This window comes from Alternaria arbusti (assembly GCF_024043155.1).
Source record: "Alternaria arbusti strain BMP 1465 chromosome Unknown scaffold_4, whole genome shotgun sequence".
NCBI lineage: Eukaryota > Fungi > Ascomycota > Dothideomycetes > Pleosporales > Pleosporaceae > Alternaria > Alternaria arbusti.
The window spans coordinates 1,685,136-1,711,004 of record NW_026249944.1 but is presented as its reverse complement, the minus strand read 5'-3'; the positions used below and the strand labels follow the sequence as shown (position 1 = coordinate 1,711,004).

Genomic DNA, 25,869 nt, shown 5'->3' with positions numbered 1-25,869 from the left:
TTGGCGAACGGCTGACGTTGGCGAGGCTGGTCGGGCCAGATGCGGGTGGTAGGCTGGAGGCAATCGCCCGGAATTATGCAACCCAAAAACCCGATGAAGGGAAGAGAACCACCCGACAACGGCGTGATTACAGTCTCACCGTAACGCGATGATCTTGCGCCAGCTCAATTGTACCAGTTCCGTGCTAGCCTGCTGCAGCGCAAGTTGGTTCGAAGTCGCGGTGTAGGCAAGCGAAGAAGAAGTAGAAGTTGAAGAACCCCCCATATCTTGATAAAGTCATTTATCATATTTCTCCCACTGTCAACTCGATTGCCATCATCTCTCCAATACTAACTCCAGAAAGATAACCAGCTGAAATATGATGGAGATGCAAGAGAAACTTTTCATCAACAACGAGGTGAGGACAGAGACAGTACAAGATGTGCCGGGTCATGGAAGCTAATGACCAAATGCAGTACGTTGCGTCGCATACTAGCGAGAGGCTCACGGTGCACAACCCATACGATGGAAGTCTTGTTACAGACAAGACCGAAGTAGCGCTAGAAGAAGATGTCGACTTGGCTGTGTCGGCAGCAGAGGCGGCGTTCCCAACATGGCAGGCAATGACAGGCGTCCAGCGTAGTGCGCTTATGCTCAAGTACGCCGATCTGGTCGAGAAGCACACGCAACAGATAGCCCAGCTCGAGTCGCAGTGTATGGGAGCGCCTATGATGCTGGCGACGAGGGTAGTGGGGAACCATGTGGCTGCTTTCCGGTATTACGCAGGTTTGACAGATAAAATCGGCGGCACTACTTACGCTGAAGATGGCGATGGCTTCTTCAAGATGGTGTTGCAGGAGGCGATTGGAGTATGCGCAGGCATCGGAGCGTGGAATGCGACGCCCATCTTTTCGGCGTTGAAGGTGAGAATGGCGCCCATGTTCATTCTTCCAGGCGATTGCTGACTAGAGTGTAACAGATCGCACCCGCTATCGCAGCAGGCAACACATTTGTGTTCAAAGCGTCAGAGAAGTCGCCGCTGGGCGCGTTGTACCTTGGACAACTGTTCTGCGAGGCTGGCTTTCCCCCAGGTGTCGTGAATTTTGTGTCTGGCGGGCCAGCGACGGGCGCTCTTCTCGCATCGCACATGGGCATTCGCAAAATCTCCTATACAGGATCCGTCAACGGCGGCCGTGCAGTACAGGATGCAGCCACAAAGAGCAACCTGAAGCAAGTCACACTTGAGCTGGGAGGCAAGTCGGCAGCACTGGTCTTTGACGATGCCCACCTCGAAACCGCTATTTCGCATTGCTCGCAGACATTCACCCTCAATGGTGCCCAGGTGTGCTCCGCAGCCTCGCGAGTGCTTGTCCACCGCGACATCGCCGATGCCTTCATTGCGGGCATCAGCACTGCTTTCAAGCAGTTGGCTGCAGCCCACGGCGCGCCAGCGGAAGCCTTCTTTGGCCCCTTAGTTGACAAGCAGCACCGTCAGCGAGTGCAGGCCTTCGTGGATGCTGCCCGTGACGAGGGCGTCAAGGTAGTCGCAGGCGAGGTGCCTGACCACCCCACCGCCCTATTCATGCCGCCGACGATTCTGATCGATCCGCCAACCAACAGTCGCGCATACCGCGAGGAGATCTTCGGGCCTGTCTTGGCTGTGAAGACCTTTTCCACAGAGGAAGAAGGTCTTGCACTTGCCAACGATTCCTCCTACGGACTCGCCGCTGCTGTCTTCACGTCCAGTATGCCGCGTGCCCTGCGTGTAACCCGCGCTCTCCATGTCGGCATGGTGGGAGTCAACAGTCCCGTACTGCCCTTGAGCCAGCTGCCATGGGGCGGATGCAAAGAGAGTGGCTACGGGCGCGAGGGCGGGATGGCGGGTCTGGAAGAGTATCTACAGTCCAAGACGGTTATGATCAGCATGAATGACCCAACTTCCGCCAAATAGATTAGTTCGTAGCGTTAAAGCTCTATTAACGACACTTCCTTGGACTTCTCGTTCGGTGTACTGCTTCTGACCTTTGCGTGAAGTAAAATAAGAGGCTAAGCTCGAAGCTGGCTCCGTTTAACCGTGCACTCAACTGACAGGAGAACGCGTCTGGCCTTGCTCCGCGCTCGTGGCGTACGTATACGGCAGCAAAGCACATGGCCAAGATGTGGTCATTGCAGTATCCCGCAGATGCTGGTTCAAGATGAGGATACTGAAAGGCATAGATCTCGAGGTTTGGTGTGCATAAAAAGGCGTTGAACGCGTCGTAATTACATGAATGTTCGCATGGAGAGGTGCAGCATGCCAAGTCCCGGAACTTCGGAATCCGGAGTGGTCAGAGCTTCTGGATCGACTGGCTAAACGCCGCAAACATCGAGCTTCACATATCGAGGTTTATCTAGTCAAGAAAATTACAACACATCGATTCAGTTCTATGGTATACACGGTCTGTATCTCTCACCAGCTGAAGTTCTCCTAGATACCCACCCGTTCCTGAAACCGAATGTACAGATCGGGTCGGTTCAAAGTCTGAAACGATCTCAGAAGCCAAAAATGAGGATCCAAGCTCCACAAGCGATTCTTCTCACCTTCCACTCCCTCGGTCTCCAATTCAAAGTCAAAAGACCATAGTAGATGTGCGATGGTCAACCGAATTTCGAAGTAGGCCAAATTCTGGCCGATGCAAAGTCTGGGCCCGGCCCCAAACGGCGCGGACGCAGACAGCTTGTCGTCCTCAAAAGCTGGGTCCCAGCCCTCGTCGGGGTTATTGCGCAGCCATCGCTCGGGGTGGAACTCATTGGGCAGATGGAAGTTACGCTCAGAGCGTACTGACGCCCATGGCGACGTGGACACTGCCGTACCTCCCGGCACTACAAGCGGACCGATCTGCGCACCTTGCGCCGGCGTTTCGCGTGGAAGACTTGAGCTGACCGGTGGGAACACACGCAAAGCTTCTTTGATGCATGCATCAAAATACACCAAGTCTTCCAACTTTTGTAGTGTAATGTCACTTGGGTCTGCAAAGGTGGTACGGATGAGGGTAGCGAGGCGCTGATGGATGTCGCGATGGGTGCTGAGAACCCACATGAAACTGACGAGAAGGGAAGAAGTAGTTTCGGAGCCGGCAACGATGAGGGCCATCATGTCGAGGTAAAGCTCGGTTGGCGATAGGGACTTTCGGGCGTCCTGGTTGCGTTGATAGTGGTAAACTATGTCTTTATGGTCAGACTTTTCGTCGGCAAGACCTGGTTCAATGTTAGCTGACTTTGACTCTGTAGACACATAGCGAAAACCTACGCTCGAGAGTCCTTTTCTTCGCGTTCACGAAAGAAATCATCCTCCACTTCATTGCTTCCTTCGGCATAAGTCTGAGCGCGATACGGTTGAGCAGTGTACCCACTCCCGCGACTCTCCGGACGGCCATGTCCAAGTTCGAAGTAACAAGAACTTTCGTCGTTGCCTCTGCCCATTCAGTAGCAACACCACTGTCCAAGCAGTGGAACGACTCGCCGAAGCATATATCGCCGATAATATCGAATGTTGTAAAGGATACTGTACTTCGTTAGAACATTACTACTCCCAATGACAAGATGGACGGGAGAGGAACTTACACCAATCGGCCATATTCAAGGCTTTGCCGTTCTTCCCTCGTGTCTTGATTACGTACACCAATTTGGAGATCTGAGTCTCAAGTATCTCCTGCTGTGATACAAGTGCAGGCTTCGTGAAGCCCACTGCCATTCCACGTCGGTGTCTCTGGTGCTCAGCACCCTTTGAGAGCCCGATCCCGATACAGCCATCGACGGGTGTTGCAATGCCAATGAAAATTGGTGACTTCTCCAACGCTTTGCCATGCTAAACCAATTTGTCAGCCGAGACTGCACTAAATACATAGGTGCTACTAGTTGGACTTACGCGAAAACCGTATATCTGCTCTGCTCCATATGGTTCGGCAAAGCTCAACTCATTCGGGGAGGTCCGAACGATCGGTCCGTATTTCTCATGCAACTTGTAGTTGTACAAGTGTTGAACACCACGGAAGACTGCGATTGCGCTCGGGATATTCGACACGCTGTTGAGCCATGGTCCTGGATATTTCCTCAAAGGATGCATCCATTGTCGATAAACAGCTGGCCCTATGACGGACACTAAGATCTTCAGGTATTAATCAGTATTCGCTCTGTGCGTTGGCGCATGTGTAGCTCACCACCAACAAAATGGTCCACCCAGCAAAAGGGTTGTGCGAGAGGGCAAGTTCGAGCACAGCCATCACGCGAGTGGGGTGCTATGGTGCAGAGCTCTTTGGCAAAGGAGAGTAGAAGTGACAGGAATCTGAGTGAGTGAATCTGGGAATTCCTTGTCGGGATTCTCTTTGGTGGTTTTGAAGTGGATCGACGTGCGTCAGAGAACACCAAGGAGGGTCAACGGCACATATACCAACTGTGCTATTGATAGCAAAACGTCGTCAACTTAGTAGACCACAATGAACCGAATCGATTGATGCCGGACTGCGCGGGTGCAATGGTTGATACTACGTCATGACGGGGGAGAGGTTGACATAATATCCCGCGGCCCTATTCAAGGTTGGATTTGGGTTTCGGGTCATTCACCATCAGATCTGACCCCGCGCATGAGTCGCAGATGGGCGATTGATGAAACATTGAATACGCGATTGAGTTGTGCATCGAGAACGACATATGCTACGAAGATACCAGAATTGGCCAGGTATACTCTGATATAAAGGCAGTACGCCATAAAGTGCTCATAATCTCACACCACCACAACACTTCGCAGCACTCAACTCATACATCGATAAACCCTTTCAACATCACCATGTCTGCCTTACCAACAAAAGTTCTGGCTAACGTCATCGGCTTTGGAATCGTTTGGACCGGTGTCTTGATGTTGCAGGTACGTTCACCACAACTTCACTGAACATGAAGTACAGCCCTAACTCGAATACAGCGATTCCGCTCCCAAGGGAAACAAGACCTCCTTCCCATAGATGATCAGAAACCCAAACCACATTCTGACCAGGCGACTCATAACAAAACCCATGTTGTCAATGAGCGCTGGTACTACCCACCCGACATCGCGGATGACTTGAAAGATATCGACCTTCCGTTCCGAGTCAAAGAAGAGATCTACGCAACGGCTTGGGAATACACTCGCTGTGTTATTCCTGAATACACCAACTGGTCCCGATATGTTGCCTTCATGCGCATCATCGTGATGGGCATCATTGCGGAATTCAAGGGTGATCTCATGGACGTTGCCAACGACGACAATGTCGTTGGTTACAGTCTTACCGGAGTGCTGAACACCTTGTGCGGAGGAACAGCAGGAGGGTATGTTTCCACGACCAAGCACCCTCGGCGTTGCAAGTTTCCCTGCTAACATACTTCCGTTTCCAGTGAAGAGATGTGCCGCGAGTACCGCTGCTTCCTCTTGATGTCGTCGCAAAAGTCTCGCCACCAGACAAACACTATGCTGTTCCGCCGTTACAGTGTCGCTCTATCGAAGGGCCCTTGGCAATTCTTCCGCATGCGCGATACCGACGCGCTCGCCCGCTTCACCATCGGTGTAGCGCTAGTCTGCAACGATCTCGACAACATCTGGTTCACTGAAGAGCAATTCGACATCATGGCCGAAATTGGTAACACCATGTACGACGGTATCTCTTACTGGAAGCATCGTTCCGAGGGAGAGATCAACAGCACCTTCGCATATGTCCCAGAGGAGAAGCGCGTCTTGGCATACCACAAGTGTCGCGAGGCGCTCTGGGCTTTGGACGTAGCGTGGGCGAGACAACCCGAGCTGAAGTGTGTCATCAACTTTCTCCGCTACTTCGGTGGCCCAATCCACATGATCATGCGACGATACCGCTTTGTGGAAGAGGGTCTGACTCTAGGCCGACCCGAGGACCAGCGCGTCATTCAGCAGACACGGAGCAACGTCAAGCTCTGGAATAGGCTGGACGAGCAGAAAAAGGCGAAGGAGCAAGAGAAGATGAGCGTCGAGCAGTACCGTCACGTTCTCGCCAACGAGAAGGTCTTGTTGTTCAACGGTCTCGCGCCTATGCTGGACAAAGCCGAGCTGGGTCTGTGCAACAAGTGCAGCTACCGTGAGACATATGGTGCCCCGCAGGCCCATACCTTTGGCGGAGTCGTTCTGTGCGACGAATGCCAGCAGGGGTGGGCCGATTGGACGGAATCCGTGCTACAGCGCATGGTCAGAGCCTTCCCGGAGGCTGCTGAGACTGTCCGTGTTAGTGAGATGCGATCGAGGTCCTCAATCGCACCGTGAGGATTGCACTAGGCTTTTGAAGAGACGGTATTGTGTTAGAATACTACAGGGCGGCGCGCTGTTTATCTAGATTGTATGTGTGGAGACGAGATGCATTCCCTTGTTCGTTGTTTCCTCAGGCGGTGTTGAGGAGCCAGGCGGAAGGTGTCGAGATGGTGGGAATTGGTGATGTAGCCATGTTTTGATACCAGGCCGGTTCTGTTTGTATAGATAGTAGTAAAATGAACATTTTCCCCGTACGAATCTTTCCCTCAACAGTTCTCTATTAAGCAGAGTCAAATGTCGCTGTTGCTGTCCGGGTCAAAAGATCTCAAGTATTACCTAGGTACTGTGGCCGGTGACAGCATCTCCGCGATGATGTAGCGAAGAAGAAAATACACCTGTGAGCGTAACAGGGCGTGGTCTTGGTTCAGTCTATGTATCGGAATAGTACCTTGGTATGCGAGACGATTGTGACAGGTTTGGGATGGTTCGCTGGAGTGCCGTCTGATGTGTCACTCAGATGTAAAGTGGTCTGCATGCCATTTGAGCGTACAGAATTTAGTGCAAAGTAATGCGCAAAGTATGCGACAGCAGTCGCGCAAGTGTGCAAATGCAGTATTGATGTGGAGAGGTGGTTCATCCTGGTGGCTGCTGCTCCGGGCAGTTGGGTGTCTTAAGGCGGCCGGCCTCAGTGGGGCGGCGCTCCTTGCCGAGAGCAGGCTGGGTGGGCCCACCTGGGCAGGCCCGGCTGCTATGGGACACATTCTAACACCCAACTTCGCATCTTCAACCATTGATGCCAACCGCTGTTCTCAGCTCGCCGATGCATTATCCTGTGACGACTACTGGAGAGGATGTAAATATCACTTCGCGCGTCCCCATCGCCGCCTCAGTGCACAAATCTTATCAACCTCACGGAAACTCACACTCATTCCGCGGTGCGCACGTCAAGAAAGCTCAGTTCACAGCAAACACTTGGTATTACTACTGTCTAATCCCAATTCTCTATGCCAGGCAACAGATGAGATAGGCTCCAACGACAAGACGATACAGCTCTGCAGCTCTCCAACATTCCCCTCCTCAAACATCCTGATACACCTCGCAACCCCCCAATGCCGGATCAGACGCGAACGCCTCGAAAACATCCTCACCAACATTCAAGAACAAGTTGAGCCCGTTCTTATACCAAGCGTTACCAACCGCCTCACCATTAGGCACGGCCTCTGTCAATACAAAGAGATTAGGTATGGAGGACGACGGGATATAAAAGGACGGGCTGAGCGGTCCAAGATGAAACTTCTCGTATCCCAAGTGCGCGACCGAGCTGAAGATAAGGTGTTCGTCACCACCTTTGAACGCAAAGGTGCGCGAAGGGCTGTCTTTGAAAGTCGCGTCGTAGGTGATTGCATGCATTGCGTTGTCGTCGTACTGACCGAGGGTCTCCGTGACCTTGATGGCGAGGTTGATGGGATCTGTGGCGTTGTCGGGCTTGCTCTCGGCATCAGGAGAGATCATGACATTGACGTATGGGGACCCCAGTAGTCCGTCGCGTACGCCTAATAGCCAGCGGAAGCTGCTTGACAGATGTAGATCGACTGGCGGCCGTTGGACACGACCGCGAGCCCGATTGAGACAGGCCCAGAAGAAGCCAATCAGCACTGCCTGATCGGTCAGGCGCATTGAACCTTTAGACTGTAGTTCTTTGATCTTGTGCTCGACCTCCGTGGCTGGTATGTGCAAGAGGTAGTTGTATATGGTCTCCGGTTCTGGCGTCTGCGTGGCATCTGAGCTATTTGGCTTCAGTGTACGGCGATACGGGCCTCGTGTGGGAAGTTCGCGAGCTTTCTCAAGGAGCGCAGGGCCTTGTTCTTCTAGGTCGATCTCAGCAAGTTGCTCGCTGAATATCTCTGGCTGCCATGACGGTGGGTTCTGGGGCCCATCGTTTTCGCCATGGAACATTTGCCCGTAGTTCACCGACCAGCTTTCTAGGAACTTTGCCGCCGTATAACCGTCAGCCAGGCCATGTTCAAAGTCTATGCCAAGACTGAATCCATCGCATGCGAACGCCGTGAACTGGATTTGAATGCCAGGAGGCTGAGGGGAGGGTGCCGGAAACAGAGCTCGGACAGAGGAGGGGGTGTAGTCCCAAAGGAACGTCGACTCGTTCAGAGGGGCAGGTGGAAGTAAGCTGCGAATGCGCGACTTCGTGCTCGCTTCAATGAACTCTACCGCCTTGTCGCTGGAAGTACCCCAGCTGACAGTGGTTCGCTGGTACTCTTGATCGCCCTGCCCCACATTTGGTGTTGCGCCAGTTTCCAAAGTTCCAACAAAACGTGGGTAGATATCGAGTGTTTTGGAGAGACTCGCAGTAAGGCGCGCTACGAGGTCTTGCGGCGGCTGCTTCGGTTTCTTGAAGAGGTATATCGTTGGTACTGTACGACGGTAGGCGTACCATGCATCCAAAACTGGTAAATTCGCAGACTGTTGTGATAACTTCTCGTAGCCCTGGGGCCAGATCTCGTGTACTTTGACAATTTCGACTTTCATTTTTGCGTATGACGAAACTTGATAGAACGATTACACTCCGCCAATAGAGTAAGATGAGATAATGACAGATAATCCCATTAACGACTAAGAGATACTACAATCACCAACGTTGTGGGTGCTGGCCCTTGCGCGGTGAGGACAGTCGCCAATTCCCCGTATGCCCCGATGACGTCCGGCTTGCTCTGTACTTCACGGCTTTATCCCGAATATTCCATGGGACGATGAAAACTATCGGGCCAGTTGAAGAGATGACCCTAAACGCCGTATCACATTAGGTTCAACTTCCAGATGATGCGCCGCAAGAAAGAACCTGTGAGAACTTGCAACTACCCGGACGTCCACTTGATCACGTGACAGTGATCTATCCCAGGTCAACAACAACATCCCGGTGTCGTCATCGATGAACGCGCAACGTTTTATCCATGGTTTCGGGTCATGAAAGAGTTCGACTCGATGCAAAGACAGCATCGCGATGGCGGGTCAGCGATGGTTAAGCCGGGAGCCTACGTAGTCGTCCGTCCACGCCTGATTACCTTTTGCAACAAATAGCAATATATGCCTAAGCCTACCTCTTGACGCTTCTCTTTCTTATCTCATTTATATTCACAACCAAGATACCCATCACATCCGCCCTTTCATAATGCCGCTCTACTACACAGACACCACGCCCACGAACGGCATTCCGGACATGAACGGCGTGCCTTCTGATGCTCCTCCACAACCGAAATCCGATGACCTCTCGAACGCGATAGCGATAGTTGGCATCAGCTGCAAGTTCGGAGGGTCAGCATCCAACCTCAATGGTCTATGGCACACATTATCCAGCGGCGAGAGCTGCTGGTCGCCAGTTCCCAAGAGTCGCTTCGACATTAGCAAGACATCGCATCCCGACTCTCAGCGGACAGACAGTGTAAGTGTCCTCAAGCACCTTAAAACCATGGGTAGTAGCTGATTATCCACCTGAAGCTTCATGTAAAGGGCGGCTTCTTCATCGAGGACGATTTGACAGAGTTCGATGCGCCATTCTTCAACCTTACGGCGGAGGTCGCGAAGTCCATGGACCCACAGCTGAGGATAATGTTAGAAGGAGTATACAATGCGACTGAGAGTGGTAAGCTAGCAAACCGTTTCCACGATGTGCTGTCCAAGGCTAACACAATGACAGCGGGGATTCCAATCGAGAAGCTTTCCGGTTCGAACACCTCCGTCTATTCTGCAACTTTCGGCAGAGACTATGCCGAGATGTTGATGAAAGACGCGGACTCAATGCCCACATCTCTCGTCACTGGAAATGGTCCAGCCATGTTTGCCAACCGAGTCTCACATTTCTACAACCTCATGGGACCCAGTGTCACCGTCGACACGGGATGTTCGGGTGGTCTAGTAGCCCTGCACATGGGTGTCAACAGCATCCGGAATCAAGAGTCGGAAGTTTCCATCATTGGAGCCTCCAACGCGATATTGAATCAAGACTTCTACATTGCCATCTCGAATCTGGGCCTTCTACACGAAGATGGAAAATGCTATTCCATGGATCATCGCTTCGGTGGTTACGGCAGGGGCGAGGGCATGGCCGTGTTGGTGTTGAAGAAGTACTCCGCAGCGGTCAGGGATGGTGACCACATTCACGCTTTAATCCGCGAGTCTGCTGTCAATCAGGACGGCAGAACCGGAACGATAACGTCTCCCTCCATGGACGCGCAGCAGCAACTCATCAATCAATGCTATAGTCGGGCAGGAATCGACCTCTCGTCAACAGGCTACGTCGAAGCCCACGGCACAGGAACCGGGGGTGACGCTATTGAAGCAGAGGCCTTAGCATTGACCTTCGGTAATTCAAGGGAGAAGTTTGACCCGATCTGGGTCGGCTCTGTCAAGAGTAACATCGGCCACACTGAACCTGTTAGCGGGCTAGCAGCAGTCATCAAAGCAGCTCTCATACTACGCCACAAGCAAATACCAGCAAACCCTACCTTCGAGAAAGCCAATCCGAACATACCACTTGAGGATTGGAAGCTTCAGGTACCGACAGAGCTGACGCCATGGCCAAAGGACAAGCCGTTCAGGGTATCTGTCAACAACTTTGGTTATGGTGGAACCAATGCACATGTCATCCTCGATGCGCCCCCGAGCCCTGGCGATCAACGTCGCTTCGTACTCCAGAATGGCAACGGAGAGATCGCCAATGGACATGCGAGCACCAAGGGGCATGCGAGCACCAATGGACATGCGACCATCAACGGACACGCCAGCACTAATGGAAATGCCGACACCAACGGGCACCCAAATACCAATGGCCATGCCCTCAGCAACGGCCATGCAAGCAATGGGGTTGATCAACCTTCCGACAGCTCCACCGACCCGTCGTCTCTAGTCTACATGTTGAGCGCCAAAGAAGAAGCCGGTGCAGTCACACGATGCAAAGACCTAGCAAAGTATATCCGCAACGCCCTGCAGGCAGGGAATGCCCCAACGCCCAACGATCTAGCCTACACGCTTTCCGAGCGCAGATCGAGGTTCCCATGGACCGTCGCCGTCAAGGCCCGCAGTCTAGAGCAACTGGCCGACGCTCTCGAAGACAGCCGCTTGAAGCCGACCCGCGCATCGTCTGCGCCAGTCCGTATAGGCTATGTCTTCAACGGTCAGGGTGCGCAATGGTACGCCATGGGCCGTGAGCTCATGACCTCATCTGAGGTGTTCAGCTCATCTATCGATCAAGCTGAGGCCCACTTGCGAGAATTTGGTGCGCTTTGGTCGTTGAGAGAAGAGCTATCGCGTGATGCGAAGACTACCAAGGTCGCGGAGATTGAGCTTAGTCAACCGCTCAGTGTCGTTGTTCAGCTGTGCTTGGTTGACTTGCTGCGGTCCTGGGATGTCGTTCCTTCCGCTGTCGTCAGTCACTCGAGTGGTGAGATTGCGGCAGCATACGCGGCGGGCGTGCTTTCGTTCAAGGAAGCTGTTGGCGTCGTATATCACCGTGGACGACTTGCTAAGAAGTATCAGAAGATCACAAAACTATCGGGCGGCATGATGGCCGTTGGTCTCGGTGCTGAAGAAGTCCGAGAGTACCTGACTGATCTTTCTTCTGATGGTAAAGTGGTTGTCGCTTGTGTCAACAGCCCATCCAGTGTTACAATCTCTGGTGACGTGGATGCCCTGGAAGAAGTCGCAGACCGTTTGGCAGAGGATGATGTCTTCGCAAGGAAGCTGAAGGTCCCTCTCGCCTATCACTCTCATCATATGGAGCATATGGCGGAAGAGTACCAAAGTTGCCTCGAAGAACTTCTAGGACCAATCGCAGAAGGCGAGCTCGACGTCGTCTTTGCGTCTCCAGTGACGGGTGACATTGTTACTTCGCGTTCGACTTTTGAGGCCGCACACTGGGTGCGCAATCTCACCAGTCCCGTTCTGTTTTCGAACGCGTTGGAAGCGTTGGTATTTGGGGCGACAAAGCCTGATGGTGAAGCGCCAACACCATATCGCCAGGTCTCCGTCTTCCTGGAAATTGGAGCGCACGACACCTTGTCAGGTCCGGTCAGACAAACGCTCGGCGAGATACGCATGCCGTACCTTTCTTGTCTGAAGCGGCCGTTGAATGCGATTGACACTGTGCAAGACGTCGTCTGTGCCCTTTTGGCGCGAGGCTACCCTGTCCATCTCACAGCTGTGAACAAGCCCCAGTCGAACATCTCACACCAGTCAAAGTATATCCATGACCTCCCGGAATATCCTTGGAACCATCAGACCTCCTACAAGATCGAGCCAAGGGCTTCCGAAGAGCATCGATACAAGCGCTTCAAGCCCCATGAGTTGCTTGGTAGAGCCATTCCTGGATCGAATCCTTTGACTCCGACCTGGCGCAACTTCCTCAGGACAAATGACATTCCTTGGCTAGTCGACCATCAATTGGAATCAAGTGTGGTCCTTCCTGGCGCAGGATATGTGTCAATGGCCATCGAAGCAATGCGCCTTCTCAAGAGCAAGCCTGACCAAGAGGTACCTCAGTTGCAGTATCATTTGCGAGATGTGGACATCATCAATGCTCTCATTATACCACAAACGTCGAGTGCCTCGAACAGAGGAACAGAGATCCAGTTCTCGCTCCGTCCTTGCAACGACAAGGACCTGGACAACGCCGGTTGGTACGAATTTGAGTTGTGGTCGGTCGGCGCCAAGCACGCTTGGATACAGCACTGCAAGGGCTGCATCACAGCTAGATCAGACCACGGCGTGCATTTACTAGAGGATGTCAGGGCTTCTCTTGGCTCTGTGCTGTCCCACCAAAAGGACACCAAGGAGATCGAGCCCGAGAACCTGTACCAAAGGTTGCAAGATTCGGGCTTCCACCACGGACCAACATTCCAGAACATTGTTGGGAGTCGCGTTCTTCGTGAACGATCGGAGACCGAATTCTCTATCGCTCCAGCGGCCTTTGAACGCGAACAGCATTACGTAATACACCCAACGACACTGGACTCGATCTTCCAATGCTGTTACGCGACCCTACCCGCCGATCTGACGAAGGATGCAATGTTCATACCTCGCTCGATCCGGAAGGTGATCGTGCCTTCCCAGCTCGGTACGCATGCGGACCAGCGGTTGCTCGCAAGCCTGGACTGCCTGTCATCAGGCACCAAAGGCTCAATCTTCACAGGCTCAGTGTTTCCCACAGGAGATGATGCGCACCAAACGGGATCATTCGAGATGCAGAACTTCCGTCTCCAGCGTGTTACCCAGGCGGCTACGCATGCGCAAGATGCGAAGTCAGCGCATCCCGCGATCCATTCCAAGAGCCGATGGGAACTCGACATCCACTACGCTATCCCAGATGATATCAAAGACTCGATGAGGATTCCCCTAACCCAGTCTGAACTCGACTTTGCACGGGACGTCCGCGAAATATCTTACCACCATATTTCCCGAACTCTGGAGCAGCTGGGACCGAAGGCGGACGACCAATGGACTTGGTATCACAAGAGGTTCTACGAGTGGATGAACTCCATCATCCTGTCGGCCGACAAAGGTACACTCATGTCAGGGAGTGATCAATGGTCTACGAGGAACAAGGCTTCTATCGAGGAGCTCTGTAATCGAGTGGCCCAAACCAACGCATCCGGAGAGTTGGTCCAGCGCGTTGGAAGCCATCTGTGTGACATCGTGCAAGGCAAGTTGACACCTTTGGAGTTGATGATGGAAGACGGACTCTTGAATCGCTACTACGAGCAGCTTCCGCAGCTTTGCAACGGCTCTTACAAGCATCTCCGAAAGATTGTCGAGCTTTACTCTGTTGTGGACTCCGGAGCCAAAGTCATCGAGATCGGTGGCGGAACTGGCGGAGCAACATCCGTGGTTCTGGATGCTTTCGCTGCGCGATCAGGACAGGAGTCAGACGCTTCGCTACTGGGCCAATACGACTTTACAGATATCTCTTCAGGATTCTTTGGCGCAGCAAAGACCAAGTTTGCCACTTGGGAAGACAAGATGAACTACTCCAAGCTCGACATTGAGCAAGATCCGATCGAGCAGGGTTTCGCAGCCCATAGTTACGATCTTGTAGTTGCTTCACATGTGCTCCATGCGACACCGAGCCTGGAGCGTACCTTGTCGAATGTCAGAAGGCTGCTGCGACCAGGAGGCCAGCTAGTCTTGCTCGAAGGGAGCCAGGATTCGCTCGATGTCCAGTTGATATTTGGAACCGTTGAGAGATGGTGGTTGAGCGAAGAGCCTGAACGCCAAACATGCCCTTATGTCAACCTAGGAGTATGGGACAAGGCTCTGAAAGCAGCAGGCTTCTCTGGCGTCGAGTTCGAGATTGGAGACTGCGAAAACCCCGAAGTCCAGTTTACCAGCACCATCTTGTCGCACGCCAAAACCCAGGATCCAATGTATCCGTCTTCAATTTCCATTGTCGTACCGTCAGCTTCAGAACCTCAAGCCTGGTTGGATCAAGTATCAGGAACCGTGCAGCACGTTACTGGCTCAGCTCCCTCGGTGGAGACTCTCGATGAAGTTGAGGCAGACAGTGACCGTCTGCTTATCATGGCGCTAGACCATGACACACCTTTCATCGATACCATGGATTGCGGTGCATTTGAAAAGCTCCGAAGTCTCCTTCTTCGGTCCAAGGGCATTCTTTGGCTGAGCTTTGGTGGAGCTGTCGACGGTGAAGATCCACGCTTTGCGCAGATGACTGGTCTCTTGAGAACTCTACGACGCGAAGATCCAAGCACACGATATGTTCGGTTGGCATGCGAGCCACCCCAACAATCATTGCCAACCGAGACCATCCTGATGCTTGCGCATGTGTTCAAGCAATGCTTTGACTACAGCACATCTGAGAACGTCAATATTGATTGGGAATATTCCGCCAAAGACCAGAACCTGTACGTTCCCCGCATCTATCCAGATTTTGAACAGGATCGGGCTGTCAGCGGAGGCGCAAAACCTCTTCAGCTGCAGGAGTTCAGCTACTCCGGCAAATCACTCGTCCTGCAACCATCAGGCAGCGGTACATCTGGCGCAGAGTCCTGCTTTGTGGATACGTCTGATGCGGTGGATGATCTGCCGAGTGGATTTGTTGAGATCGAACCGAAAGCCTTTGGGCTGAACATTGTAGGGGCGAGTGAAGACAACAAGTCGGTTGCGCATGAGAGCAGCGGTATCATCAGGAGCCTTGGCCCGGACACACGAGACTCTGGACTTCGCGTTGGAGATCGAGTGTGCGGCATCTTCAAAGGACCTATCAGCAACGCCGGTCGCACTCATTGGACCAACGTCGTCAAGGTTTCCGACAAGCTTACATGGGAGGAAGCCGCGTCCACCCCATATGCATACTCCACCGCTTGCTTAGCCTTGCACGACATCGCAAGACTTCAGAAGCATGAGCGAGTGTTGTTACACTTTGGTACGGCAGGTGTGGGCCAGGCTGCTCTTGCACTGGCGGAGAACATCGGAGCCGAGATCTTCGTCACTTGTGGAACAGACGAAGGGCGTCGAGTTCTGCTGGAAGATTACAACATCGCTCCCAGCCATATCCTGCAGGATGAAGCCGCCTCTCTCGTTTCTGCTATCATGTCTCAGACAAACAGCGAGGGAGTTGATGTGACGCTGAGCTCAGTTACTGGGCCGTTGCTCAAGGCATCCTGGGAGTGCACTGCACCATTTGGTCGCTTTGTGCAGATCGGTAAGGCTGATACCGAGAAGGCAAAGCATCTTGACATGTCGCCCTTTGGCCGCGGAGTGTCTATGACTGGTCTTGATACCCTCCAGTACAGCGAGATGAGAGGCGCCATGTTCCACAGGGCATTGGCGAACTCCATCGAATTGTTGCAGCACAAAGAGGCGAGACCCGCGACACCAATCAAGGTTTTCAAGCTGGCCGAGATCCATGAAGCGCTCCAGTATGTCCGAGGTGGGAGCTACATGGGTAGTGCTGTGATCCTGCCACAGCCAGGTGACGAGGTTCATGTCGTCCCGAAGGCTGAAACATTGCTTGGCCTAGACGCTCCAGACTCTACCTTCATGATCGTTGGAGGTCTTGGAGGCATCGGACTTGCCACCGCTTCGTGGATGTTGGAACAGGGGGCCAAGAACCTTTTGATCGTCTCCCGCAATGCTGTCGCTCATCCAAAGGGGCTGGCGTTGATTGAACAAGGGCAAGAGCACGGTTGCAACGTTCATCTTCGCAACTGCGACATTGCCGACGAAGGAGCTGTCCGTAGTCTCCTCGCAGACGTGAAGGCAGAGTTACCTCCGATCCGTGGAGTTCTTCAGATTGCTGCAATCCTTGACGATACTGTCTTTGAAAGCATGACCTTTGAGCAGTGGCAGAAGGCCATTGGCCCTAAGGTCACCGGCACATGGGCCCTTCATAACAACCTGCCTGACCTCCAATTCTTCATTACGACCTCTTCCGCCACTGCAGTTCTCGGCAACGTGTCACAGAGCAACTATACCGCTGGCGGTACGTTCCAGGACGCGATTGCGCGCTACCGCACTGCCCTTGGCCTGCCCGCTGTGACAATCGATCTTGGTCCTATTGACGATGTCGGATATGTCGCACAAGGAGGCAATGTGGTGAAGAACCGCGTGGAGAAGGCCCTTGGCATGAAATGTCTTCCGATTGCCCATGTATTGCGACTGTTCGAGGATGCAATCAGGAACCCAAATCGACGCCGGGCCGAAAACAGTCAGATCATTACGTGTATCACTGGATACAGCAAGTTGGTTGACGATCCAGCGGTGAAGAAAGACCGTCGATTGGGAACCCTTCGACTGGGCGATGATACCACGACAGAAGCCTCAGCTCAGGGACAGTCTGAGTCTTCCAAGAACATCGATGGATTAATATCTCAGTTATCGGCACTGTCGGCGGGTGACAGCAAAGCGAAGGAAGTCGTCACAGACCTGCTAGTAGCCAAGGTTGCCGACTTGTTCAATCTGGAGACGAGCGCCATCGACACTGCTGATGCGCTCACAAGCATCGGCGTCGACTCCCTGGTTGCTGTGGACTTCCGGAACTGGTTGGGTAGCGTTGTCAAAGCTAAAGTCAGTATCTTTGAGATTCTGCAGACACCGTCGCTAGGCGAGTTCGCTGGCTTGGTTGCAGAGAGGAAAGGATAGGCGCACAGCCTTTCATTCTGGATTTGATTGCGCGTAGAACAGGGGCGTTTATTGTTTCGTATAAATCTTCTTGTATGATGTGATTAGCTAGTTAGTCAATTACTTACGATCTGAGGACTCAGGCTTCATCATGCGCGTCACGTGCCGACTGCAAATTTCCGACTTGACAGATTTCTATGCTGCGCGAGGCAGAGTTCACGTGTAGCAGGCGGAGTGCTCCTCAATCGCGTGATGTGATGCTGCCGGTGCGTGTCGGGATGGAGGGACAAAGTTTCGCGTCTGGGGGCGCGTGTGGTAGCGGCGTGGTGCTTGGCGGGGCGATGCCGGACGTTGAACTCGCTTCCCCGACGACTTTTTTTGAGAGCGGGTATCGTTGGGCATCTTATCTCTAGCTCCCGTTCTTCACTGCTCGGTACCGCAATTGCCTTGCGCTGTTGCTCCCTCTCACACCTGTCAATTGTCCATTTCTGCTTTGCTTGAAATCCTCGACCATGACGCCATCACCTTCCGAAGCCGCCGCAAAGGTTGCGCAAGTCGCTGCCGGCACCAACTCGTCCGCAAAGGTGTACAAGAGGGAGTCCAACACAGCTAGGGTCCTGGGTGCAGGTACATCGGCCGTTCTGGAGTCAATATAGCATATCTGACATGCACAGGATGTGCGGGAATCGCAGAACTCATGGTCTTCCACCCGGTCGACACGACGGCGAAGCGGTTGATGAGCAACATTGGCAAGGTGCGACATGTGGACCATACAATACCCCGACGGCGTCTGACTCGAACACATGTAGATTGAGAACGCAGCACATCTCAACAAGGTCGTCTTCAGAGACGCAGCCGGCGCGTCAGTCTCTGGGCGATTCTTCTCACTGTTCCCCGGTCTCGGATATGCCGCCGCATACAAGGTGCGTGGAAAAGTGCAAGCACACAGGAACTCGGACTGACAGGAACAGATCCTCCAACGAGTATACAAGTTCGGCGGACAGCCCTTCGTACGCGACTACCTCGCCCACAACCACGGTGACAGCTTCGACCGCGCATTCGGCAAGGGCAACGGCAAGGCTATCATGCACGCGACTGCCGGTTCCATAATCGGTATCGGTGAGATTGTCCTCCTGCCATTGGATGTTCTCAAGATCAAGCGACAAACCAACCCTGAGGCTTTCCGAGGCCGTGGGCTGTTCAAGATCATCTCCGACGAAGGGCTTGGGCTGTACCGTGGTTGGGGATGGACGGCAGCACGTAACGCTCCAGGATCATTCGCAGTATGTACACCACTCTGCTTACAGCTATCCGAATACTAACACACTCTAGCTCTTCGGTGGCTCCGCTGTCGCCAAGGAGTACTTCTACAAACTCACCGACTACAACTCGGCCTCATGGTCGCAAAACTTTGTCGCCTCCATCGCCGGAGCCAGCGCATCGCTTGTCGTCTCTGCCCCTCTCGATGTCATCAAGACGCGTATCCAGAACAGGAACTTTGAGAACCCCGAGAGCGGCTTCAGGATCGTGTCCAACATGATGAAGCACGAGGGTCCCACTTCCTTCTTCAAGGGACTGACGCCCAAGCTGCTCATGACAGGACCCAAGCTCGTCTTCTCCTTTTGGTTGGCCCAAACACTGATCCCTGCTTTCGGCAAAATAATGTAATATGTAGCGATGAACTTGTCCTGATGTCTGTACTATATGGGGGTTTCGGGTTACGGTGCTTTAGAGCTGGCAGGTTGGGCTACGTCAAAGGCAACGACGTACGACGAAACGCACACTGCTGCAAACGAATGACACATTCTCCATTCCATGATCAGTAGGCTGAAGGCTACTCGTAATCAATGGCGGTGATGCGTGCCGTGGCTGGGTGACTGGGGCGGTGGACCCTGGCGGCTGTCACGTGGGTGCACTGATGGCACCCACCTGGCACTGTACATGATGATGCGTGATCTGCGACTGTCTGGCACTGGCAACAAGACAAAGCAGAGTCATACGTCAGACGGCGTACGGGCGCCTCACTGGACGAAGCTAGGCGGCAGATAAGCAGGCGTGAATGTGATGTTGATGGCGCGACAAGCTACGGCAACTTGTGACCACGGATTTGGGCCTGGCTGAATGCCAAGCTATTCACATCTGGTATCCGCGCATTGCACCCCATCACCCTCTACTTAACACCGTCCGCCTCGACGACCCGCGATACCCCACAACGACTGCCTCTGACCACCCCCAACTTACATCTCTTAGTCTCTTCCCTCTTTCCACCCCCGCAACACCGCCATCATGAACCCTGAGTGGTACGTAACCTCCGCGCGACGCCCACCGCCACAGGCCGGGGAACAGCGCCGCCAGATCTGGGGGTGCGACTGTGCTAACGCGAAGACCCGCAGAGTTACTTTTTGTCATCGACGACAGCCCTGGTGCTGCCCGTCGTGCCATGCAAGGCTCCCGCTGACGGCTCGCTTCGACAGATACGACTACCTCTTCAAGCTCCTCCTCATCGGTGACTCTGGTGTCGGAAAGTCGTGCCTGCTCCTCCGTTTCGCCGACGACACATACACCGAGAGCTACATCTCGACCATCGGTGTCGACTTTGTGCGTTGTCCCGCGCACCTGCAGCCCCGGTCGGCGATAATCTAACAAGCCCCAGAAAATCCGAACAATCGAGCTCGATGGCAAGACGGTGAAGCTACAGATTGTGCGTACACTGCAGAATGCAGCGTCTGGGCGTGAGTGCTGACAGTCATCACAGTGGGATACCGCCGGCCAGGAGCGCTTCCGAACCATCACATCTTCGTACTACCGCGGCGCCCACGGCATCTGCGTCGTCTACGATGTCACCGACATGGACTCTTTCAACAACGTAAAGCAGTGGCTGCAGGAGATTGACCGATACGCAACCGAGGGCGTCAACAAGCTGTTGGTCGGCAACAAGTCCGATATGGCGGACAAGAAGGTTGTCGAGTACACCGTAGCAAAGGTACCGTCATCTCGCTAACCCCAGAGGACGCACACCATCTAACAGCTCAAACAGGAGTTCGCAGACAGCCTCGGCATCCCCTTCCTCGAGACCTCCGCAAAGAGCGCCACCAACGTCGAGCAAGCTTTCTTGACCATGGCCCGCCAGATCAAGGAGCGCATGGGTACCACAACCGCCAACACCAAGCCCACAGTCCCCATCGGCCAGGGCCAGGGTGTCCAAAACGGATCCGGCGGTGGTTGCTGCTAGAGAAAGAGGAAGAGTTGTTATGTGTCGGAGAACGGACCGGTGTCTACGGATGAGCAATGCACGGCGTGGGTGTTTGAGCTCCCGCCTTTACGCCATGCGAGGGTTGGTGCAGTACTACGATAATGCTCACTGATACATGACCGCCATGTCTCCCATTCGTCACCATCTCCACGTTTCCATCCCGAAGTTGTGCGCTAGCATGGCGACATCCGATCGCATAGAATGGGGGCTCTCGTTTGGATTTCTGGGATGTGCTGGTGTCTGCATTACAATTTGTGGTGGCCACTAGGTCTCTTCCCTTCGGTGTCTCAGGTGTTCTTTAATATGGGCAATCAGACTTCATCTCCTAGATCTTTGATGCCTGTTCCACAAACACAAACTTGCGCTTTAGTGATGTGAAGACGCCAGCTCAGCCACCACACGACTGATGGATAAGATTCAACAACAGCTTCGATGCTAACGTCCTACTTATCAAGATCTCTGCGTGATATTGTGACAACTGATTTGCGCCCTTGATGCGCCCTTTGACATGTATGGATGCCGAGTACCCTTCGCTCCTTCCCGCATCCGGTAAAATGCAGGCGCTGACGTATGACGCGAAACTCGACTAGGCCCCAGGCCTCCAGGCAGCACTAAACACTCCGGTCCGTCATGGCTTCGGAAAAGCAATCATAACCAGAGCCTCTTCTCTTCTTTTTTCCTTCTACAAAACTTCTGGCCTTCCTAATGTCTTAGAGTCCAGGTGTACCAACTCCGCCACGCTCATAATACCCACCCTATCCCGAACCTCGGAGCATGTCTGTTCGTGATGCGCCTGTCAAAGCGGCACAATGGCTCGGCCGCGAACTGGGACTCGCGACAATGAAGCATGCTGGAAAAGACGTCTACATCCTCATTCTGGCACGGTACATCCGTCTGTTTGCATACGGGAGCGTGGCACTTATCCTCGCACTCTTCTTCCAAGAGCAAGGATTCTCAGATGAACAGATCGGACTCTTCATGTCGTTGACGTTGCTCGGCGATGTAGTCATCAGCCTCCTCCTCACACTTGTCGCGGATACGCTAGGACGGCGCCGAACATTACTCCTTGGAGCTGTGTCCATGGCAATATCCGGCGCTGTTTTCGCAACAACAAGCAACTATGTGGCTTTGCTTCTAGCAGCCATCGTCGGTGTCATCAGTCCTAGTGGGAACGAGATCGGGCCGTTCAGAGCTGTGGAGGAGTCGACGTTAGCGCACCTGGTAGCCGAGGACAAGAGGTCGGACGTGTACACTTGGTATGTCGTCTTGGCTGTACTGGGCACGTCAACGGGGTTGGCAGTTGGTGGTGTTGCGGTCGACAACCTGCAGGCTATCGAGGGTTGGACGGATCTGGATGCGTATCGCGCCATCTTCTGGATTTACACTGGGGTCGGGTGTGTCAAGGCGCTGATGACTCTGTTCCTGAGCCAGAGATGCGAGCACAGCGACTGGAACGATGAACGGAACAAGTCTGCTGTATCAGTTGAGACCGAGCCGTTGCTGAACAATGACGAAACAGAGAGTCGAGATACTGCAACTCGAGACGCAGCCCCCAAAAAGCCTAAGAAGTTTTGGCATTCCCTAAGCAAGATCTCCAAGTCGAGTCGCATTGTTCTTATTAAACTCTGCAGCTTGTTCTTCCTCGATTCTTTGGGCTCGGGGATGGTCCCCTTTAGCTTGATCAACTACTACATGGAACGTAAATTTGATCTACCAAAAGGGAAGCTAGGTGGCATCATGTCTGCAACATGGTAAGTCACAGCCTGATCGAAGTATGCCTTAAACCACACGCTTACGAACATACAGGTTTGTGTCGACACTTGGAAATGTCTTCGCCTCGAGTCTAGCCAAACGTCTCGGCTTAATCCAAGCAATGGTCTTCACTCATCTGCCTTCTTCTATATTCCTCGCGCTACTGCCTGTACCGTCGGGACTAGCTTTAACCATCTGCCTGCTCGTTGGTCGCTCTGTGCTCAACTCTATGGATCAGGCCCCTCGATCAGCCTTTCTCTCGATTGTGGTCTTACCAGAAGAGCGAACCGCCGTTATGGGCGTAGTCAATATACTCAAGACACTATCCCAGAGCAGTGGACCAAGTCTTACTGGTGTACTTGCTGGGAACGATCATTTCTGGGTCGCTTTTGTTGCAGCTGGTAGCTTGAAAGCGGCGTATGATTTATTGCTTCTCGCATTCTTTGGCGGACGGGTACAGCCGCGGAGTGAAGAACCGGAAGCAATTACTGGTGTAGAGGAGGATGACACTATTGAGGAGCCCGCGAATGTACACAGGACTACTTGATGTAGCTTGCACGGGCTTAAAGACACAAACAAGGAACATAGTTAGATCAATACCATCTTGATGCAGATGCAATACATTCCACAGCTTCTAGAATGTTCAACATGCCGTTTGACACTACACCGCCAGGTACGGGTGAAAGCCGAAGGCGCTACCTCGGCAAACTCCTTCTTGGGCTTACTTGTACGATTCCTTGCGTACACTGGCAACAACCTCCGACATCACAGCTATCAGCAATTCACTACGGCGCGGTCGCTATTGCCGATTTTCGGTGTGGCTGACCTAGCTATGCACATAGCATGCGCCAGTACTCCAGCTCAACGGTCAGCTTGTCGGCCACCGCTCCGATCGTGAACACCCACGCTCTGGCCAAGGACAGGCCAGCTGGGCATGCACCAGGCGTGCCACGAGACCATGTGAACGAAGAATTACCCGAGCCACCAGCATCCGTCTCTGTGTTCCTAACCCATAGCAAGAAGGTCGCATATGGGACGACCCAATCACGTCCGCGCACGGCCGCAGGAGATGAAAGCTCCACCTGTCTGCACGCGACCCAGACCCTGGCTTGCATGGTTCGCCGCTACAGCCACGCTTACCCGAAAGCCATGCTAGACCCCGCAAAATTTTATGCTTAAAGACCGCCTCATGTCCTACCACCCAATGTCACGGTAGCAGTTTCCCCGGATTTCTCTTTACTTTTGTCCTGGTTCGAGAGTGTGTGGAGCAGCGTTGCAGCACCCCACTATCGTTCCCAAAGCAGCCCAGCCCTGGCCGGATCGCCATCGGCCCGACTTTCTCTGTTTGCAAGAAGTAGAGTTGACGGAAGAGAGCAATCATGGCGGAAGAGAAGGAGATTCAGCCCACTACCGCGCCCCCGTTCGAGCATTATGGAGAACATGAGGAGTCCGATCACAAGCGCGCTGCTAATAAGCTTGTCGACGATGCGCGGCTTGCCACGGACAACGAACGCAAGATGACGCTGATGCAGGGTATCAAACTCTATCCCAAGGCGATTGGATGGTCTGTCCTCATCAGCACGTGTATCGTCATGGAAGGCTACGATGTCTGCCTGCTGAACAACTTCTTCGGATTCCCGCAGTTCAAGCAAAAGTACGGCGAGCAGCTTCCGGACGGGTCTTGGGAAATTCCTGCGCCATGGCAAGCCGGACTGTCGAACGGAGTCATTGTGGGCGAGATCATCGGTCTTTTCCTCAATGGATGGATCAGTGAGGCTATCGGATACCGCTACACTGTCATGGGTTGTTTGCTTCTGATCATTGGGTTCACCACCATCTTCTTCACGGCTCAGACGGTGGTGCACTTGCTGATTGCGGAGATTCTCTGTGGTATCCCCTGGGGTGTCTTCCAGACACTTACTATCACATACGCTTGCGAGGTCTGCCCTGTTGCTCTACGTGGATACTGTAAGTTTAACAAGCTCTACGTTCACATACACAAGCTCACATCAATTAGTAACCACCTACGTCAACTTCTGCTGGGGTCTTGGTCAAGTCATCGGTATCGGTGTCATCCGCTCCATGGTCGACCGTGATGACGAATGGTCATACCGCATCCCCTACGCCCTCCAATGGATGTGGCCCGTCCCTCTCATCATCGGTGTCTTCCTAGCGCCCGAGTCGCCATGGTGGCTAGTCCGTAAAGGAAGAATCGAAGACGCGAAGAAATCCCTGCTTCGACTCACCAGCTTGGACCGAGAAACTGATTTCGATGCCGACGAAACGGTGGCCATGATGGTGCACACCACCGCCCTCGAAGAGAAGATCACCCAGGGAGCCAGCTACTGGGACTGCTTCAAGGGTACTGATTTGCGTCGTACGGAGATTGTCTGCATGGCCTGGGCGATGCAGAACTTGAGTGGAAACGCTTTCTCGGGTTACTCTTCCTACTTCCTCCAACAGGCCGGTCTACCCGCATCGACTTCGTATGACTTCGCAATGGGTCAGTACGGTATTAACATGGCCGGTGTCTTTGGCGCTTGGTACCTCATGAAGGTCGGTTTCGGACGCCGAACACTCTACCTAGGTGGTCTTTGTGGACTATGCGTTATGCTCTTCGTCATGGGTTTCCTTGGCCTGGTACCAGCCTCCCAGCGGGAGAAGGGCGCCATGGCTACCGGAGCTATGATGATCGTATGGGCTATGTTCTACCAGTTGACCGTCGGCACCGTATGCTACTCTCTCGTTGCTGAGCTTTCAACCCGCCGCCTCGCTATCAAGACCGTGGTCCTCGGCCGCAACCTCTACAACGTAATCGGCATCATCACCTCCGTCCTCACACCCTACATGCTCAACCCCGGAGCCTGGAACTGGTACGTCCCTCCCTCACTCCCTTCCTCTCCTTCTTCCCTCTGCTAACCACACCCCAGGGGCAACTACGCCGGATTCTTCTGGGCCGGCTCCTGCTTCCTAAGTATCATCTACACCTACTTCCGCCTACCCGAACCCAAGGGCCGCTCTTTCGCTGAACTTGATCTCCTCTTCGAGAAGCGCGTCAGCGCGCGCAAGTTTGCAAGCACGACTGTCGATGTGTTTGAGGACAGCCATATCCAAGGGACTGCTGCTTTTGATCGCTATGAAGAGAAAGTTGATGCTGCTGTGAGAACCGAATCTGTTGCTGTTGGTGTTTCGAAGGTTTAATGACAAGAAGATTTAGGGTGTATATGTGTTGAGTGGGAAGATGTTGCATGTATGAGCGCATGATGTGCATGTTTTGCTGTATGATGGTTTGATGGGGATTTGGTATCATTTTAATCGAACTTCTTATCATGAAAGACTCCACGATTGCATCTATGTGGTAGAGCAATAGAATGCAATGCAATGCAGGCGCGAGCGTTTATGCACGTTCTTCGAGGTACAGTAGCTGATTGGACCTTCCATGTAAGGGTGCTGCGAG

At 53.3% G+C, this 25,869-nt stretch overlaps 9 protein-coding genes across 9 annotated transcripts; 7 read left to right on the top strand and 2 right to left on the bottom strand.

Annotated features, from left to right (window-relative positions):
* Positions 1–367: 367 nt before the first annotated feature.
* On the top strand, positions 368–1,930 carry J4E86_004228 (uncharacterized protein; the record flags this gene model as incomplete). Its single annotated transcript, XM_051444772.1, has 3 exons — positions 368–397; positions 456–902; positions 959–1,930. 3 exons carry the CDS (start codon positions 368–370, stop codon positions 1,928–1,930), a joined length of 1,449 nt encoding a protein of 482 aa, XP_051304397.1.
* A 516-nt stretch (positions 1,931–2,446) lies between these two features.
* J4E86_004227 (uncharacterized protein) lies at positions 2,447–3,712 on the bottom strand (the record flags this gene model as incomplete). Its single annotated transcript, XM_051444771.1, has 3 exons — positions 2,447–3,216; positions 3,269–3,523; positions 3,583–3,712. 3 exons carry the CDS (start codon positions 3,710–3,712, stop codon positions 2,447–2,449), a joined length of 1,155 nt encoding a protein of 384 aa, XP_051304396.1.
* A 1,092-nt stretch (positions 3,713–4,804) lies between these two features.
* Positions 4,805–6,277, top strand: J4E86_004226 (uncharacterized protein; the record flags this gene model as incomplete). Its single annotated transcript, XM_051444770.1, has 3 exons — positions 4,805–4,882; positions 4,937–5,319; positions 5,386–6,277. 3 exons carry the CDS (start codon positions 4,805–4,807, stop codon positions 6,275–6,277), a joined length of 1,353 nt encoding a protein of 450 aa, XP_051304395.1.
* Positions 6,278–7,339: 1,062 nt separating this feature from the next.
* Positions 7,340–8,806, bottom strand: J4E86_004225 (uncharacterized protein; the record flags this gene model as incomplete). The annotated part of the gene is made up of 1 exon (XM_051444769.1): positions 7,340–8,806. One exon carries the CDS (start codon positions 8,804–8,806, stop codon positions 7,340–7,342), a length of 1,467 nt encoding a protein of 488 aa, XP_051304394.1.
* Positions 8,807–9,446: 640 nt separating this feature from the next.
* Positions 9,447–17,428, top strand: J4E86_004224 (Type I Iterative PKS; the record flags this gene model as incomplete). The annotated part of the gene is made up of 2 exons (XM_051444768.1): positions 9,447–9,716; positions 9,755–17,428. The coding sequence occupies 2 exons, from the start codon at positions 9,447–9,449 to the stop codon at positions 17,426–17,428; spliced, it is 7,944 nt and encodes a 2,647-aa protein (XP_051304393.1).
* Positions 17,429–17,919: 491 nt separating this feature from the next.
* On the top strand, positions 17,920–19,075 carry J4E86_004223 (uncharacterized protein; the record flags this gene model as incomplete). The annotated part of the gene is made up of 5 exons (XM_051444767.1): positions 17,920–18,034; positions 18,082–18,161; positions 18,217–18,330; positions 18,379–18,690; positions 18,740–19,075. The coding sequence occupies 5 exons, from the start codon at positions 17,920–17,922 to the stop codon at positions 19,073–19,075; spliced, it is 957 nt and encodes a 318-aa protein (XP_051304392.1).
* Positions 19,076–19,693: 618 nt separating this feature from the next.
* Positions 19,694–20,639, top strand: YPT1 (GTP-binding protein of the rab; the record flags this gene model as incomplete). The annotated part of the gene is made up of 5 exons (XM_051444766.1): positions 19,694–19,707; positions 19,855–20,005; positions 20,061–20,108; positions 20,163–20,390; positions 20,445–20,639. The coding sequence occupies 5 exons, from the start codon at positions 19,694–19,696 to the stop codon at positions 20,637–20,639; spliced, it is 636 nt and encodes a 211-aa protein (XP_051304391.1).
* Positions 20,640–21,434: 795 nt separating this feature from the next.
* On the top strand, positions 21,435–22,959 carry J4E86_004221 (uncharacterized protein; the record flags this gene model as incomplete). Its single annotated transcript, XM_051444765.1, has 2 exons — positions 21,435–22,411; positions 22,467–22,959. 2 exons carry the CDS (start codon positions 21,435–21,437, stop codon positions 22,957–22,959), a joined length of 1,470 nt encoding a protein of 489 aa, XP_051304390.1.
* An 832-nt stretch (positions 22,960–23,791) lies between these two features.
* Positions 23,792–25,613, top strand: J4E86_004220 (uncharacterized protein; the record flags this gene model as incomplete). Its single annotated transcript, XM_051444764.1, has 3 exons — positions 23,792–24,380; positions 24,430–25,285; positions 25,343–25,613. 3 exons carry the CDS (start codon positions 23,792–23,794, stop codon positions 25,611–25,613), a joined length of 1,716 nt encoding a protein of 571 aa, XP_051304389.1.
* Positions 25,614–25,869: the final 256 nt, after the last annotated feature.